The following is a 19,384-nucleotide window of genomic DNA, read 5'->3' as shown; positions in this document are numbered from 1 at the left end:
CTTATGAGTAACGTGCTTTGAACCTATGTGTAACTTATCTCCAACGCATATTGACGTATGTAGAGGTATTTGACGTGTTCCGGACGACCACAGAACTTACTGAATGTGTTTCTAACTTACAGCTACCGTATAATGGCGTTTAGGGGAATTGGTATATAAAAATGGTATTGGCATGTTGATACTGCGACGGTGATGTTGATACTGTGATGTCTAGTGCGGTTATGATTTGAATCGTCGAGCGGCAGCCTTTTTATAGGCTACGATCGACACGTGATCGTCGGCGATACGCTACCGCGCGCTATGCATAAGTTAGACTATCGTTGGGCATAAGTTGTGAACGCCGGCAATACGCTAAGCATTCGTTGGTATAAGTTATCTTATAAGTTATCGAAACGTTCTATATACGTTACTAATACGTTAAGTATACGTCCAACTCGTTATGAATACGCTATGTATACGCCCAAAATTGAAAAAAACATCGATAGTTCAGCGTATGCCAGCGTTTTAGAGAAATTTTGATACGTCCGGCCTACGCTGTCTAAATCGTCAATGTGTGACAGGGCCATTAGCTGCTTAGTATGTGTATCTCTACACATATGGATTCTTCCTTTCTGATTTAGTAGTAATTGTAGATGTTTGTGTTATGCCTCAAATTCTGCAAGGATGTCAACATGGCTTTTCTAATTTACTGCCAAGCACGGCCTGCCATGATATTATCAGTTAGTTAGAATTCTTGGTAGGGGTTTTCAGCCTGTTCAGCTCTCCACTACCGAAAACATGCGACACTGTCTTAGCCCCTGTATAATTTAAGCATATATACACAAAAATTCCGAGCGTGCCATTTTTTGGTCGTCTTTCATGCGTCTAATTAATGCAGCGCAAAGACAGAATAGCAAGATGGAGGAGGGTATCTCTGTAACTGAAGCCAGCTGCGTGGGCAGGTAGGTGGAGAGAGTGGGTGGTGCTGTCATCGCTCCTGTGTCGTTTCTGGGCCAACTGTCGACCTTCGTGCTCACGCGTTTACACGCTGTCATTGCCATCTTGCCATGCGTATTCTAAGTGGAATCGTCGAGGGATACCTTCGTGTTTGCGAGGGATTCCTCACATCACTCAGAATTACATTTGTCCTTGGCCGCAGCGTAGGAGCGCCAGTTTTGGGTGCGGGTGATGATGGAAAGTCACGTAGGTAGCATCCATCACATACCAATGTCATGATGCGGAACGGCAGCATCCTGATGGGAAGCCGAGGATGGAATGTGGTAGATGATGCTGCCTCAGCTATAGCAAGAGATAGCAGTCTTTGGCTGCTTTTCAGTTTTTTTCAAGGCCATCTGTGACTAGTTGTTTCTTTACTTCCATATCCAATGTTGAGCAGAGAGGGAAACTTCCGGTAGGTAGTCCGGAACCATTAGATTTATTTAGAGAAGAGTGTCTCTAGCATTCACTATACTGCTGTGCTATTGTTGTTTTATATTTCGTAAAATGCTAACCTTTATTAAATAATTCTTAGTTTCATTGATGTACCACCATGGTGTAATGGGCAAAACAAATGAACTAGGCAACCAAGAATCTCGCTATGTTTATTGTTTTAATTACAAGATCAACCGTTTGAACTAACGTATCAGTCATTGCTCAACGACTACCACATTACTAGAATTATTCAGTTCTGTGCTAACGTGAATTTTAAAGGTAAATACTGCCTTGTAATGAGTTATGAAGGTTGTGGAGATGTAATGTAATGCTGCAGCTGATGCGTGTGCTCACATTCATGGTTGTGATGCAGTGCGATGGTAAGTGTGAGGTAACTTTGCAGCGTTGCCGTGTTTCAGCCGATGGGTGTGCTCGCCCTGATGGATGAGGAGTGCTGGTTCCCGAAGGCCAACGACAAGACGTTTGTGGAGAAGCTTGTCGCCTCGCACAAGAGCCACCCGAAGTTCCAGATCGCCGAGTTCCGCTCCACAGCTGACTTCAGCGTCATCCACTATGCTGGCAAGGTCAGTAGTAGTCAGTCAGTAGATAATAGTGGGAAGGAATGAGTCGGTGATGGCATGCAGTCAGCATGGCCGTGCGTACGTGTGTCATGTCTGTTAGTGATGTGTGCGTGTGCGTGTGCGTGTGCGTGTGTGTGTGCGTGTGCGTGTGCGTAGCGTGCGTGGGTGGGTGTGGGCATATTCTTGTCCATGCCTGTGAGTATTTGTGTGTGTGTGCGTGCATATGTCTGGGTTTGTACATACATGTGTGTACCCATGTGTGCATGCATTGTTGTGTGCGTGTGTGTTTGTATTGTGGCTGAGGATTTGGTGACAGATGAAGAAGGTCATTTGAGAGCTATGATCATGACAGGACATAGTGAGGCAGGAAGCAGGGAGAGGATGCGGTGTAGGATACTGCACTGCTGACTGAGCTAGAACCAGAATCGGGCGTGTGTACGCGAGCTAGAGACAGGATCGTACGTAGGATGTGATACACGTACGCACGCGCACGCACGCACGCACGCATGCACACATCGCATCTGTCCAGTCTCAATGGCAAACACGTTCTGAGAAGCGGGGGGAAGTAGGGATAGTGCAGGACGAGGTGCGAATCGGTTGAACAGGAAGCTACACACAGGAAACTAATCATCCGCCCTGCTTCAAATTCTTCCTGTATTCCCAACCCTCGACTCGTGGTTTCCTTCGACCTTCAGTTTTGTTCAATGCACATTTCACAAGCCTCTGGGTTTTCTGCGGCACTTCGGTTTCTGCGATTACACATCATCATGCGAAAGTCGTTAAGTGCTGCCTAAATTCCAGGAGCCCGTTGTCAGAAACAAAATTAGTCTTAACATTAACTTCCACTCGTAAACCGGTGACAGAAACATCGTAAAGTTACGAGAATGAAAAATCCTCGCAAATATCCTCCATTACGAGAGCCCAGACTCTCTCGTAACTTTAATAGATGAAAATAACACATTTAGATTAAGAATTACAATTATAGTGATATTATATTTTATATTAATGAGTAATATGATAATATCATGTGTTTTTCTTGAAAAACACGTCAAAAACATTAATTATCTACCGATCGTGAAACAAAACAAAACATTTACAAATAACGTATGGCATTTGTTCTCTTGTTTTAAATACTTTTGCACTGACCATGACTCTCGCGTCTCGTGTTAAAGTGTGAGAATTTGTCTTGTTGTGCAGAATAAATTCAAGACCGTGTCGTTTTCATCAAATATTATTTATATGTGGTTAGCCATCATAATATGCATAAATTACTGTGATGCACAATAAATGTGTATGAATTTGGATTTTGTGATCAATTCTCATCCAATCTGCAGTCTTGAGACATCAAATTATGAAGTTCCTGTTATCGTAAGTTTTCTAATAGCTGCATTGTGTTTCTGTCAACGCTCCTCTCGTAACATTAACATTAGTCGTAAGTGTTATCTTAGCATTAACATTAGCATTAACTTTACGATGATTCTGACAACGGCCCCCAGACATTGAAAAGTGGGCGATGCTCAAGCAGACAGCAAGATGGTGTGCACAGCACTGTGAAACATCAGATGCTCGTAGACTAAAGTTCTTGCTTTCCTTGTTTCCTTATGGCAGTTTATAACTCTGAGGGTGGAGTTTGGTGGGATGAGTGATACTAACCACATACCATTAGGCTGCTATGGTAGTAGTGCTTATTGTGCAATGCATCCATGATCACAGTGCGAACCCCTGTGTAACAGTTTTGTCCCAGTGCAAACCCCCACAGTAATAATAGATTTGTCTCAGTGCGTACCCCATGGTTTCAGATCTTTCAGTGCATACATGATGTAATATAAATATATTATTAAATATTTATTAAATTCTAATATTATTAAATTAAAATTAAATGATTAAACTATAACATACTATATAACACTATACTATAAAAGAAAATTATTAAAATAAAATAAAATATATTTATACAGTTAATTTTTTGCAATAAACCTATTATCTATCTATCTAATCTATCTATCTAAATATTATTTATATTTATTATTATTATTATTATTATTTATTATTTATATTATCTTACTATAATTTGGCAAATGTTGTATGTATGTATGTTAATGAAAGGCTCCGTCAGTTTTGATTCAAATAGCGCCAAATTCACAGAAGAGATTGATGAATACACGGGACGGGTTCTAAACTTTACTCGGTTGAAAACGGTAAAACGGGCTTAAAAAAGACAAAAAAAATGGTAAAGATTTGCCTGAAAATAGGGGGCGCTATATCTTTGCCTTGCTAATATTTCGCCGTCTGTGAACGTTGTGCTGTAATATTTCGCCGTCTGTAAACGTTGTGCTGCATGCACAGACATTTTTGTAAGCCCAATAATGTAAGTAGAAATAAGAATGTAATAATGAAGTTAAATGTCAATGTCAAGGTCAATCTCTTCTCTTATCTCTCTGGGTATTGAACAGTCGGTACCACATGCATCACAGTCACTAAGCCCGCGCTTAGCGCGGGTTCCAGCTAGTTATAATAAATATCATACCGCACGGCAACCCCTGTGCATCAGATCTGTTTCTGTGCCATCCCTATGGTATACAGAGATGCAGCATGGTTATCTGCATAGTGATTATATTATAATGAATTGAATACTATTTTGACAGTTGGAATCATAAGTTTTCCCGCAACAGTAAATATTTACAAACTGTGAATGGTATTCCGATATCTCTGTGTGATGGTACTGTGATGGTATCATATTGATATGCATTGCATGTGAGGGATTTCCTGTTTATTGCTACGTATGCAGGAAAGCAGGCTTATTATTAGCAGTAGCAGCCACTTTTGTTTAGTGTCCTAGCTGTAGTAAACTCGTCTGAGATGAGTTTTTGCCTGGTCTTCCATCCTAAACAGGAATCAGGGTTGCATACCTACGATACTTTTTCTCGTACATAAACTGTTGCGCATAAACACATTCGTAAAACAGCTTCAACGGAAAACGTATATATCCGTTCCCCTCGTGTGAGAAGAAGATGGCAAGAATCACTGTTGTCTTACGGTTGTGTGCGTGCGTGCGTGCGTGCGTGCGTGCGTGCGTGCGTGCGTGCTTGCGCGTGTGTGTGTGTTATATCATGCTAGGGGTCTTTCGCACGTGCTGAGCAAGAGTGCAGCACGCGAGAGCGTTTTCTGATGTCGTAATTTCACGATAAAAAGTTCAGCTATCATGGGAGCTTATACGGAAGCTTTCATCGGTGCTGCGTGCAGCCAGGCGTCTCCCGGTATTAATTTCACGTTGGTATATATATCTATATATATAAAGTTGTTCAGCCGAATTTGTGTGTTCGCGCATTCACCGTTAATTTCAATTTTTTTTTACCACATTTAAACGTTTAGTAAAAATCCAGAATAAACTATGGTAGATGATAATGATAGCACAAACTGACGTGAACACTTCACGGAAGCCTATGTAGGTTACATATCAAATATTATTATATTTTCTATATAATTTCATTATATTATTTATAATTTTTGACTTTTTTATTTTAATGACTTTTATTTTTTTATTTTTTTATGATTTTTTACTGTTGGGATGGGATGGAATGGCATGCGATGGGATGGGATGGGATGGCATGGCATGGCATGAGATGGCATGGGATAAAATGGGATGGGATGGGATGCGGTGCGGTGCGATGGGATGGGATGGGATGGCATGGCATGGGATAAAATGAGATGGCATGGGATAAAATGTATGGCATGGCATGGGATGGGATGGGATGGCATGGCATGGCCTGGGATGCGATGAGATGGCATGCAATGGGATATGGGATGGGATGCGGTGCGATGGGATGGGATGGGATGGGATGGCATGAAATGCGATGGATGGATGCATGGATAGATAGATAGTTCGATTTTTTTGGGTATTTGCCTTTCAACCAAACGGTTACCAACTGAGTAACGCCACTGATTTCCCCGGGCAACGCCGGGTATCCCGCTAGTATATATATATCATAAGATAAGCGCGTGCAAGCACGAACGTACACTCAGACAGCAACCTAAGCGCGCGTGGGAAGGCCATACGGACGCACGCACCTATGTGCAAAATGTATGCACCTCTGCAGGATACGTACTGCACTTGCACACCAATGTAATGTCTACCCAACTGCGCAGCTACATTACAGGGTTCTCCAAGCCTTTAAATTATAGCATGGGGGTGCTACTCATTGCTAGGGTGGTCCGGGGGCATGCCCCCCTTGAAAATTTGTGAATTGTAGAAGCTGAGATGCAATCTGGGACACTCTGTGTGTAAATTTGAAGCACTGCATGTGGGGTGAAAATGTTTGTTTTGCATGGGCAAAGCCATCGGAAAATTCAAAATAATTAATGGAATAAAATTACCAAAGTGTAGGTGGGAACTTGCTGGTTTGCTGGTTCCAAATCGAGTTCACCTCTCATAAAAAAAAAAAAATTTGTTGTCACCATTGGCAATGGCAGGAGTGGCCGGTAAGTGTATCAGTCTACTATACCTCGTGTTAGACTGGGTTACCTGCCTCGTAATAATGCCGTTGGAAATTAATTCACGATTTAATTCACGATTAAGATTTCTTGATGAGCTAGAAAACACTCGGATTTGAAGTATGAAAATGAACATTATTGTGTCAGCTAGCCTACACCAGTTGGTTGGGATTGATTGTCAGTTCAGATGCAAAATATTTAAAGCAAAAGGTTATACACCATAGATTAATTTTGGTACTGTAACACGCGTATATAAGATAGCTGAGTCGGTTTAGAGTTAGTGTTTGAGTTAGGGTTAGGGATAGGGATAGTGTGACTGTTTGTATTAAATATTTCAACTTCATGTGTATACACCAGCATGGCGGCTATGATATTTAACGTGGCGGGTGTGTTTTAGGATGGCGGGGCTCGACGATAGCCTGGCGGGCCCGCCAGGCTATAAGTGCCCTTGGAGAACCCTGCATTACAGTACTAGTAACCTAGAGTGTTGCTGGTTATGTGTGTTGTATGCTCCTGTTATAAGGTCACCCCAGCCAACAGCCCACCTGGTGCACTACGGTGCGTCATTTATTATCTTCGACGCATATCGTTACCTTGTGCACTTTGATACGGAATTAATTCCTCACATCAGCATTTCAAACAGTCTGCTGATCGAATTGTCTGTATCTCGTTTCTGGTTTGTTAGCTGTCTGGTTTGTAAGCTATCTACCTATTCCTTGATTATATATAAATCCTAGTCATAAATATTGGAAGGTGTGCTAGTTTTGCGATTCAAGTTGCTGTGTCACTGTGGCCAGCTTGGGCTAGTGTGGGCCTATGTATTGCTTTCAAGACCTAGGAATAAAAGTGCATTAATTATTTTTGTTGAAAGAGAAGGGACATTCTGTGTGTGATGACTCGGTGGAGAGAGCTATTAGGGTAGGGTGACTGTGGGGGGTTTGGAATGAAGTAGTGTAAACATGTTTCCCATTGTAGACCGCTGCAGGGACACTCCCTGGCATCGGTGCTCTCAAAAATCCCTCTGCAGTTGCACTGCGCAAACATTCAGTCTGCACAGAAATAGCAGGAGGTGGGTAGCGGTTATGTACAGTCACTGATCGTCACCTGCAAATATGCTTTAGCAGTGTCACGACACGACATTGTAACATCAGCGATCATAAAGTGAACTTGATGCTCTGTTATTAAAATGTAGTAGGAATTTTACGTGCTCACAAGTAGAGCTAACTAGCGTCACAAACAAGTTATATAAATCGAGCCAGACTCATTCAGGTCTCATAAGGTCATAGCAGACTCGCTTGTCACATCACAAGGACGCCTGCCACTACGCTATGTTTATGCCACTGTGACTGACTATTTGCTAACGCTTTCTGAAAAAATGGTTATTACAAGCATATCAGCTGGCACATGCTAGAAAATTGCAATCCTATACTGTCTACCTTCACTGCCAAGCTTCCCACTCACTGCACCACTCCTCTCCTGCTTTGCATATGCCCCTCCACTATATCTCTCCCTCTCCCTCTCCCTCTCCCTTCCTTCTCACTCACCCGCCCTTTATTCGGCCCATTACCCTACTCGCGATCGGCGCCCATATGTATGGATGTTAGCATAGAGGCCATAGTAGTTAACTGGATCTGTTAGCTGGTGTGGCTGCACTCGTAAAACAAAATGTTATAGTGTGGGGGAAGTAACGTCGTAAACTGAACAAACACTTGCTCTCTCAGTCAGAATGCACTGATGGCTGCTGAAGTCACAGCCCTGCCATGGTTATGGGCAATGATGTGCAGGCATTCCTCCCTACACCTCACCCTCTCCCGCCTACACAAAAGTGCACAATCCAGTTTTCTTTTCTGGTAGTAAAAAGCGGTGCGTGTGCGCATGCATGTGTGTGTCTGTGCGTCCATATGGATTTGTGTGTCGGTGTGCCCATGTGTGTTTGTTTGTCCGTGCGTGTCTATGTAAACAGGAATGAGAGTTCATGTAGAAATGATGAAGTAGATCCAAACTTGTGTGGTAAACTGTACGATCTTTAATATCTTAGACACATAACATCTCCTTATACACAGACAAAGAACGCCGCACACGCGCATACGCGCGTGTGCTCACTCTCGCGCCCAGAACCAGAATCCCCCCTCTTACATCTCTCTCTCTATATTCCCCCAAAACTCCCTACATCCTGAGCGCACATGTCACCCGTTCTCTCAGACCACATCCTACCCCTATTTCACACTGACTCTCGAAACTGCCTAATCTAAAACCCACTTATCCAACTCCCTGTAACATCAATGTACATGGACGCTGCGTCTACGCAGACTAACTGGTCACCAAACAACCCTAGTCTATAGCCTTGCTGACTACTTCATGTAACACGTGCAAAAGACATGTTACATCTATGCCTATGTGTCTGTGCCAATGTGTGTGTGTGTGTACGTGCATGCGTTCTTGTGTGCGTGCGTGCGTGCGTGCAAGTGCAAGTGCACATGTGCCTGTGCATGTTTGTGTGCGTGTTAAGGTGGGGAGTGATATTGCTACCATTCCTGCCAGTTGCAGGATGGCAGCAATAACATGATTATTAACCATTAAATGGAATGCCCAGTGAAATAAACGTAGTAATAATACTAGATATAATGTAAAATGTGAAATTATGTGATAGCAAATGTAGTAATTAATGTCATTAATGCAGGTTGACTATGCTGCCGCCAAGTGGCTGATGAAGAACATGGACCCGCTGAACGATAATGTTGTAGAGCTGCTGCAGAAGTCCACCGAGCCGTTCGTCGCCCAGATCTGGAAGGATGGTGCGTTAATGTTGCTCTTAACTATGATGATGTGGAGGAGGAGGAGGAGGAGGAGGAGGAGGCAACAAGCTTATAGGATGAAGCCCATCTCTCGTTTTCTTAAATGCTATATTAATCAATGCCTTGCCAGTTTGGAACGAAAAGTGAAGTAATGGTAGCAGTAGTAAGCTGGTAATTAATGTAAGCAATGCAGGTAATGCAGGTACACACATGTATGATCATCTAGAGGGAAGATAACTTTGTATATATGCAGAAGGTAAATTAGGGGTGGGGAGATAATCATTGCGAGCCAGTGTAACTAAGCATAACTTAGTGAAGCGTGGAGAAGTGCTCAGTTTAACATTGACCACTCTCACTCTGTTTCCATCTGTCTCTCTCACAGCCGAGATCGTCGGTCTGAGCGCGACAGCAAACATGAGCGAGACGCAGTTTGGAGCGCGCACGCGCAAGGGCATGTTCCGCACCGTCGGGCAGCTCTACAAGGAGCAGCTGTCGAAGCTGATGGTGACACTGCGCAACACCAACCCTAACTTTGTGCGCTGCATCATTCCGAACCACGAGAAGCGTGCAGGCAAAATTGACTCGATTCTCGTGCTCGACCAGCTGCGATGCAACGGCGTGCTGGAGGGCATCCGCATCTGCCGACAGGGCTTCCCAAACCGCATCGGCTTCCAGGACTTCCGTCAGAGGTGGGTGGCTGGTAGAAAAAGACTAAAGGGAGGGTTGGTAGAGTGCAGATAGGTGGGAGTCAGTAGCTTATTGGGCATTGGTTTAGAGGATTAATAGCATAGGTGGGTAGCGCATGGGGGAAGACGGAGTAAGGGCCAAAACTAAGGGCAGGCGTGGCGAGAGTCAGCTTGCATGTTCAGTGCATCATTGGAATTCAACAAAGTATAAAATGTCACTGACTTATTTGCCTCAGTAAACTGGTGTAATATTGAGCGCACTTGAAGTGCCGTCTCCTTATGCTGATGTTAACTCACAGGTACGAATTCCTAACACCGAGCGTGATACCAAAGGGCTTCATGGATGGCAAGAAGGCCTGCGAGCTCATGGTGAGTTGCTTTCAGAGATCAATGCTCCTCAAACTAAAATATCTAATTGGTCATATGATGAGAGGCTTTATTACAAGTGTGATATTGATAGTGAGCTATTTTGATTGTCAGTCATTAAGGAAACTGAAGAGGCTATATTCATACCATTGAAATCTTTGTTGTGAAAGTGTTTAATGAACAATACATGTTGATCGATCTGTTGTGCTGTATGTTTGTATTTTACACATCCTTCACTGCTTGTCACCAGTGATACTGTGACTATGCAATCATACACTAACATAATCGACAGTTTAAGTTACTGATGTCTGCAATATTCAATGATCGTGCACTACAAACCCCTTAGTGAACCTATGTCGTCATTGAGGTTTTCACTGATCATGTGATATGTTTACCGCACAGATTCAAGCACTGGAGCTTGACCCGAATCTGTACCGCATCGGACAGAGCAAGGTGTTCTTCCGTGCGGGCGTGCTGGCACATCTCGAGGAGGAGAGAGACCTGAAGCTCACTGACATCATCGTCAACTTCCAGGCCTACTGTCGAGGCATGATCGCCCGCAAGTATGTGCTCTCTCCCTCTTGCTCTGCCTCTCTGCCTCCTTCCCTGCCTCCCTCCCTTCCACCTTCTCTCCCTTCAGCTTTCCTATTTCTCCCCTTTCTCTCTGTGTCACGTTTCAACCTCTAGTCCAGCCTTCCGCATCCATCCAACTTCATTCGTCGTGCCTCCTTGCCTGCCCCAGTAATAATGCCAAAGCCATGCATGGAGTGTGAATTCATTGTGCAATAAAAGCATAGATACGTTCAGTCTATATAGCTGTGGTAATAATGTCTATATTTTCACTAAACAGATTAACACTGGCATTGCCTAACCAAGCTGCTTGTACACTTGGAATGTAAAAATCTTCCGTGTAAACCGTGTAAGGGTCTTCGGCTTGCTAGTAGTGTGGAACTAGTGACATGGCTTTGTGTGAACCACCTTTGTGTGGGGAGCATGTGTGACGCTCTTGATTTTAAATTTTGTGATGGCCTCATAGGTTTTTGCTCTGTTTCTCAGGAACTACCAGAAGCGTCTACAGCAGATCAGTGCCATCAAGATCATCCAGCGTAACTGTGCTGCCTACCTGAAGCTGCGCAATTGGCCGTGGTGGAGGCTGTTCACCAAGGTAACCATGGCAAAGCAGTTTAGTCTGCCACATGCTGGTTGAGCTGAACTTACTACGATTTTGACATGTTTTGGATGTTTGTAATGCACTACATTCGTGTGTTCAAAGTAAATATAAAAAGCAAGTTGCAATAAGTAGAGCTGTTATGCTCATGATCCTTAATTTGATAGTTTACTGTCCAGGTACCCCCATAGTACAACCTTGTTATAGTGTAAACCTTTGTTAGTAAAACCCTCTGCTGAAACTTCCTATCTCTCTCTCTTCCCCTTCCCCCTCTCTCCCCTTTCCCCTCTCTCCCACTCTCTCACTTTTGCACTCTCTCTCTCTCTCCATCTCCCTTTCCTTCTCCCTTTCGTTTGGTGAGAGCTATGCTCGTTTTCTTGTGGGTTAACTTAAAGCCACAATATGCGCATCTACACGCTAATTTCTCCAGTACTAGACTAGCAAATACTTCGTGTCATGCATAATCATACTACCTTATGGCAAAATAAACTCTAGTTCCTCCCATTTCACTGCGTGTTGTCTTATAAAAGGTATTTGAAAATACCTCCAATGTTGTTCAAATTCTCCGATGTTGTTGACACTTTCGCGTTGCTCTGCCAAGCAACCGTACAGCGGGTGTAGCAAAGATTTCTACGGCCCGTGTGCGTTTTTCGCTCGCACGCTGCTAGCGTAATGACATGTTATCGTTCGCGATATCAAGCCTAAAATCAATATGTTATTCTCAGAGTTTATTACGCTGCCTATTATTACTTTCCCAATAGCCATTGATGTTACATACACTGCAGTTCACAATACTACAACTATCTTAAAATGTAAACGACTATATTCTCTGCTCAACAACCGTAGCAACATGTGACATCACCTAACCGATTCAGGGCGAAATTGCTTGGCAAACAATTCGTCGTTGGCACCAGATTACCAGATTTCGCACCTTTTTCTTCTGGGTTTTAAGCAAACGCGCAGTGAAATGGGAGGAACTAGAGTTTATTTTGTCATAAGGTAGTGTGATTATGCATGTCACGAAGTATTTGCTAGTCTAGTACTGGAGAAATTAGCATCTAGATGCGCATATTGTGGCTTTAACAACTTCTTGTTGGCATAAATCTGTGGTAGTTGACCTCCCTCTCCCTCGTTTTCTTTAAGGTAAAGCCTTTGCTGGTATAAATCTCTGGTAGTCTAACCCCTCCTCTCTCCTCGCAGGTGAAACCCCTGCTGCAGGTGACCGGTCAGGAGGAGCGGCTCACCGTGAAGGAGAACGAGATGAAGGAGATCGCTGACAAGATGGAGAAGCAGAAGCTCGAGCATCAGGAGGTCGAGAAGAAGCTGGCTCAGGTCGTTGAGGAGAAGAGCATCCTCGCTGAGCAGCTGCAGGCCGAGACCGAGCTCTGCGCTGAAGCTGATGAGGTGAGAGAAGTCTGCAATTGAAACCTTGAAGCCACGTGTTGGAGGGTGGTGGTGTGCGGTAGGCAGCGTAATGGGGTGGGCTCACAAGGTGAGACGGCACTTTGCTGTAGTGACACACCTGGGTTTAGTGCACTTTTATGTGGATCATCTTACAAGGTTATGTGACAATTAGAGACTCTATACTTTGGTCAAAAAGTGCACAATTATATCCCTTAGCTCCTGTACTACTCCCCTGTGTGTATTCAAGATTATCTAGTTGAGATCCAAGTCGATTACTGTGGTGATGACCTGACTTGGTTGGCTAGCGCTGTTCTAATCACGTGGTTGTCCTGTTGTGTAGATGCGCGTGCGCCTCACCTCTCGTAAGACTGAGCTGGAGGAACTGTTACATGACCTGGAGTCACGCATTGAGGAGGAGGAGGAACGAGCAAACAGACTGAACAATGAGAAACAGAAGATGGGACAGCATGTCAGCGACCTGGAGGAACAGTACGTATGCCCGCGTGTTCCTGTGTGTTCTGTTTCTCACCGGTCTCCTACGCGAGTGAGTTAGCTACAGGATATAACCTGCATAGAATAAGTCATATGGTTATACTTATAGTGAGGTGATAATACTGTAGTTTTGAAATTAAGTGGGAGTGAGAATGGAGAGAGGGATGCCTGCAGACAGGGATGCCTGCAGAGAGGGATGTGTGTAGGGTTGCATTTACGAGGGAGGGAGGGAGTGTGAGAGAGAGTGAGTGCGTGTGAGAGAGAGAGAGTGAGTGAGTGAGTGAGTGAGTGAGTGAGTGAGAGAGAGAGAGAGAGAGAGAGAGAGAAAGATTAGTAAGGGTTTTTTTGTGGTTAATGGTGAGAGTAATGATGTTATTGCTACGTATGCAGGTTAGAAGAGGAGGAAGCCCAGAGACAGAAGCTGCAACTGGAGAAGCACGCAGGGGAGAGCAAAATCAAGCAGTACGAGGAGCAGATGGCCATATCTGAGGATGGGCATACCAAGGTAAGCGACAGGACTCATGCTCTCTGACACCGTGCTGCTATCACCAGTGCTCGAAATAAGAAAAAAAATGTGGTTGTCCTGCGGACAACCCCGGCATCAAATCGGGTTGTCCGCAACAATTTCTGGTTGTCCCAAAAAATATCCCCAAATCTCCTATTTTCAATCACATAATAATATGATCAGAAAACACCCAAAAACAGTGGCATAGCCAGGATTTTTTAACAAGGGGGACCAAAAACAGCGAACTGCGCAAAATAGTGGATGACTTAATATTTTACTGGCTCCTCCGCCTCCCTCTCCACCCCCTACGGCTCCTCTACCTCTCAGTTCTGCAATCCATGCAAAAAAGCGGCATTTTTGTTCATTATTATTGCTCCCAAGATATGTAATTGTTCAGTGGCGGGTTTAGGATTCCAAGGAAGGAGGGGTGAAAAACAGGCATAAGGGGGGCATTTTTGTTCATTATTATTGCTCCCAAGATATGTAATTGTTCAGTGGCGGGTTTAGGATTCCAAGGAGGGAGGGGTGAAAAACAGGCATAGGGGGGGGGGGTATGGGGGTCCTCCCCCAGAAAATTTTAGAAACTTGCTGGTTTGCTGGTTCCAAATCGAGTTCACCTCTCATAAATCAGAAAACCTGACATATACCAGTGTTGGAAATAGCAGCTGGTCCCATATTTTTATATTATTCACGATTTAATTCACGATTAAGATTTCTTGATGAGCTAGAAAACACTCGGATTTGAAGTATGAAACTGAACATTATTGTGCCAGCTAGCCTACACCAGTTGGTTGGGATTGATTGTCAGTTCAGATGCAAAATATTGAAAGCAAAAGGTTATACACCATAGATTAATTGGGTACCACGCGTATATATAAGATAGCCGAGTCGGTTTAGAGTCAGTGTTAGGGTTAGGGATAGTGTTTCTTGGTTGTCCACCGGACAATGTCTCAGACTGGTTAGGTTGTCCGGCGCAAATTCTGGTTGTCTCGGACAACCGGACAACGCTTATTTCGAGCACTGTATCACCATATAAAAAATACGTGCATAGATTCACAACATAGTACTGTCACGTGGTGCCTGACTATATTCTTAATAATCTTTATTTATACGTTGTTCTAATTATTCGTCATTGCCGCCCTCATCATTTTGCTATTTGTTGTCATTAAGCAACTGGTTAAATTGGTGAATTGGTAACAGTTTCTGGCTATATCTGGGGGGGTACATTACAGCAACCCATGTAAATTGGTTACCCTGGTTTCTGCCCTGCCGAGCTGTAGCATTCGCTGCCCCTTGTGCAAGTCCTCTGCTTATCAGAGTTCTATGTTCCCTGCCTCATCGCTAAGCCGTAGATCCAAGTCGTCCTCACCCCTTTCAAGATACCACAACAATGCTGACTGTGTCACCGGGGCGCTTATTTCAGTTGTTGAAGGAGAAGAAGCAGATTGAGGACAGGAATGCAGAGCTTCAGCAGCAGCTGCAGGAGGAGGAGGATCGCGCAAAGGCACTGACGAAGGCCAAGAACAAGCATGAAGCCAACATCAACGACCTCGAAGAGAGGCTGCGCAGAGAGATCGCCGTAAGCATCATCCTCTCTACTGAAATCCTGCCGACACACACTATATTAATTGATGATATTCTGTGTTTTACTCTGATCATTAGTTAGTTGTTATTATTACGGCCTTGAGTCCCATCGGGGGACCAAGAGGATAACGTAACGCAACGTAACATTAATTAGTGGAGAAATTATTTTCATCGCATGTGTATGTGTAGTTGTTGTCATTGTGGTGGCGTGGATGCACAATGTGTGGCGACCTGTGACATGTCTACTCTGCTCCCGCTCTACAGCTTCGTGAGGAGCTGGAGCGCATCAAGCGTCGGCTGGAAGCAGAGCTCGCCGATACAAGGGAGCAGCTCGCAGAGAAGAAGGCGCAATGTGACGAGCTCACCCAGCAGCTGGCCAAGAAGGAAGAGGAGCTTGCCAAACTAGTGCAGAGGTTTGTCACCCACGCGCATTCTTGCAGGGCCGTTACCTGACCAAATTCCTGGGGGTGGGGAATTCGTGACTAAGTTGAGTAACGATTGGGGGGAGGAATATAGGTTCCAGGCAATCGCCAGTGTGACTGGGGTGGGTGCGAAGTGAAGCAGCCTTACAATTTGGTCCTTGCGTGTGGATGAGTTATGAATGCTGGTCAATTAGTGTGGTCAGTGTGTTAATGGCGTTGCAGGGTGGATGAGGAGTCAGCGAGTAAGACTCAGGTGCACAAGCAGGCGCGTGAGCTTGAGAGCCAGCTGGCCGAGGTACAGGAGGACCTGGATGTGGAGAAGGCTGCCCGCGGCAAGGCGGAGAAGCAACGAAGAGACCTCAGTGAGGTATGTCGATCACACTTTGTCTGCAAGCAGAATAGGCCCGTGTTACAAGTAAAACGGTGTATCACTATAGCCAATAACACTGTCGTGTAAGAACATGGAACATAACCATGTAAAATTTGCAATGCGGCATTATCACAAGACTGGTGATGTAGCTTAATCATGCCATTAGATGATGTCATTAATTATATTTAAATGTATTATTATTATTGTAATTATTAATGATAAGCATGTTGTTAGCTGATCGCTGTCTCTCGTTGATCGTTGGCAGGAGCTGGAGGCATTGAAGACGGAGCTGATTGAGTCTCTGGACTCGACTGCCGTGCAGCAGGAGCTGCGCAACAAACGAGAGCAGGAGCTCAACTCCATAAAGAAGGCGCTCGAGGAGGAGCAGAAGGCTCGCGAGGTACAGGTCGCTGACCTGAGGCACAAGCAGACGCAGCAGGAGGTGACCTCCGTCGAGCAGGTGGAGCAGCTGAAGAAGGTAGGCGGGCGTGGGCGTAGGGTAGAGGTGTGGGGTGCTAGGTAGGTCACATAATTCAGTTCAGGTTCAACGGATTTTGCTCATTTCTGGTATGTGAACGAATAAGGACTGGCCCCAAAACATCACACGGGTTTTTATTTTTTTATTTTTTATTATGCAAATTAGGTAGGTTTTGGCAATTTCACTATGCATTTCAGTGCCTGCCTACGGTCAACGATAACTCAAGAACCGTTTGACCCACATGTTTCAAATTGCATACAGTTGTTACTCCTATGGGAGAGATTTGAACGACCTATTTTGGAGCACGCCAGTCGACCTACTTTTGAGCCACGCCCACTTTTTGGCAAAAATGAAAATGGCTATCTTGATTCATTCGATTTTGTTAAATTTTGGTATATGAATGTGTAAGGCTAGCCCCAAAACAGTTGTTACTCCTATGGGAGAGATGACAACGTCCTATTACGTTTATTTCGTCTAACTGGTTAACAACTCTACAATCATACCTATATACGTGTAATATTTATTGTGTTTTAGATTCTTCGTTACAGTAATTTGACTGGAATATTTTATTGTTTTTATTTGCGCGATATTCGAAAACCAAAATGGCAATCATTTAGGCGTAGCGCCATCTCTCGTCAAGATTTCAGACTCAGATCTGAAACATTTATTTTCGCATCAAAACTTATGCATATATCATTATCAAGAGTATATAATGGGAGATATGCTATATAATGGGAGTTCTCCCATATATACTCTTGCTTTATATATCCCCCCTCCCTCTTCTATCACACCCAAGGTGAGCTACAGTGTCATTGACACTCATTATGTTACAAATTAAATATATTGTAGTATTTTCTAAAATTCTATCTTATCAGAAAATGTAAGCAAATGTGTTTTATATTGTACAGAATACATCGCTTCGTCGTGAGGCTTCGCCCCCCCCCACCCCACCACCAGAACCCAATTGTATTTCAGTCCCCACTTTTTTTGTTAAGGATACTGTCCAGCCTTTGCACGGGTATTGCTCTAATGAAGAGTAAATGCTTATTGACAAATGAATCAAATTATTCACACGGGTTATTTAAAGATGAGATGTATCTCTATGCTCAAGCCAAAAAATTTCATGAAATTTCCAGGACCTAATTATGTTACAACACAAATTTTGTATTTTTACATAAAATGGCAAATTGTGAGAAATGACAAGGTTACCATCGCAATTTTATGCAAAACGTGCAAACAAGTACATGACATTACTAAGCTATGTGTCAACAAAGGCGGGCCTAAATGTAAGTTATGTAATGAGGGGTAAAAGATATTTTCGGCCGAGTGGCAATTTCAACTATCACTGGCAGATAAAAGCTGTAGAAGGGTTGATGCTGGTGGATACCGGCATAGTCGGTACCGTGAAAATTCTGGTTGTACCATGTCTCTGACGTCATCAGTGATGTCAGCTGCGATTCACTACACAAGTACACGGCGATCAAAACGCTCTAAAAGTTAACATGCAGCTATTATGGAGACATGAGTATTTACAGAGGGAGAACTTAGTGTTAGCCATCGAATAATAATGAAAATGAAAAATCGGTATAATTGCGCCTAAAAACTGGGCAGTATCCTTAACACCCATTCACATAATAAATCATATATAATATAATATAATATCATATATGTCTATAATAATATATATATATATATATATATATATATATATATAAATAAGATATATATAATATTATATTATATATATTATTATATAATAATATTATAATATTATATTATATATACTATAATTATAATATATAGCTCATCACATACACGTCACCTCCGTTGATGTACAGGCGAAACACATGGTGGAGAAATCGAAGGCAGCGCTGGAATCGGAGGCTGTTGACATGGCCAACGAGCTGAAGAGCGTGCAGACGAGCAAGCAGGACTCTGAGCGCAAGCGCAAGCAGGTCGAGGCCACGCTGCAGGAGGTCACCATGAAGCTGAACGAGGTCGAGCGGCAGCGCAGCGACACTGGTGACCGCGCCGGCCGCGTTTAAACCCGTGCGGGGGAGGGGAGGGGAGGGGAGAGCTGCCACCGCCGTCGCGGTGGCGTACACACGGTAGTGTTACGGCTCGACACACAAGCCTTGCATGGTGATCTACAAGTATTTAGCTATGTATCAATGAGTGTGTATACAAATAAAACGAAAAAACATTCACAACTCGACGATGGCTATTCTTTGTTGTGCAGGTCTGTTGTCCTGTTGTGTTGTTATTATATATATATATATAATATCAGGAGTAGATAATAGAGATTATCTCTATTATCTACTCCTGTATATATATACTAGCGGGATACCCGGCGTTGCCCGGGGAAATCAGTGGCGATACAGTGGAGATCAGTTTGTGACCGCTTGGTTGAAAGGAAAATAGCCAAAGAAAATCGAACTATCTATCTATCCATGCATCCATTGCATTCCATGCCATCCCATCCCATGCCATCGCACCGCATCCCATCCCATCCCATCCCACGCCATGCCATGCCATGCCATCCCATCCCATCCCATCCTATCCCATGCCATCCCATGCCATGCCATCTCATCCCATCAGTAAAAAAATAATAAGAAATCAAAGATAAGTCATT

At 43.8% G+C, this 19,384-nt stretch overlaps 1 protein-coding gene across 1 annotated transcript in view; it reads left to right on the top strand.

Annotated features, from left to right (window-relative positions):
- LOC106821248 (myosin-10-like) overlaps positions 1 to 19,384 on the top strand; it is an 86,089-nt gene that overhangs the window by 56,243 nt on the left and 10,462 nt on the right. The window contains exons 12-25 of the mRNA XM_014825965.1: positions 1,830 to 1,994; positions 9,163 to 9,277; positions 9,660 to 9,966; positions 10,263 to 10,332; positions 10,732 to 10,892; positions 11,386 to 11,494; positions 12,698 to 12,901; positions 13,242 to 13,390; positions 13,784 to 13,898; positions 15,322 to 15,477; positions 15,747 to 15,895; positions 16,127 to 16,271; positions 16,540 to 16,752; positions 18,591 to 18,791. Coding sequence (XP_014681451.1) covers positions 1,830 to 1,994; positions 9,163 to 9,277; positions 9,660 to 9,966; positions 10,263 to 10,332; positions 10,732 to 10,892; positions 11,386 to 11,494; positions 12,698 to 12,901; positions 13,242 to 13,390; positions 13,784 to 13,898; positions 15,322 to 15,477; positions 15,747 to 15,895; positions 16,127 to 16,271; positions 16,540 to 16,752; positions 18,591 to 18,791 — 2,259 coding nt within the window. The remainder of the gene's footprint in view (positions 1 to 1,829; positions 1,995 to 9,162; positions 9,278 to 9,659; positions 9,967 to 10,262; positions 10,333 to 10,731; positions 10,893 to 11,385; positions 11,495 to 12,697; positions 12,902 to 13,241; positions 13,391 to 13,783; positions 13,899 to 15,321; positions 15,478 to 15,746; positions 15,896 to 16,126; positions 16,272 to 16,539; positions 16,753 to 18,590; positions 18,792 to 19,384) is intronic.

Source organism: Priapulus caudatus, unplaced genomic scaffold (genome assembly GCF_000485595.1).
Source record: "Priapulus caudatus unplaced genomic scaffold, Priapulus_caudatus-5.0.1 Scaffold65, whole genome shotgun sequence".
Lineage (NCBI taxonomy): Eukaryota > Metazoa > Priapulida > Priapulimorpha > Priapulimorphida > Priapulidae > Priapulus > Priapulus caudatus.
The sequence above is the reverse complement of the archived record's forward strand: the minus strand, read 5'-3'. Positions and strand labels throughout refer to the sequence as shown.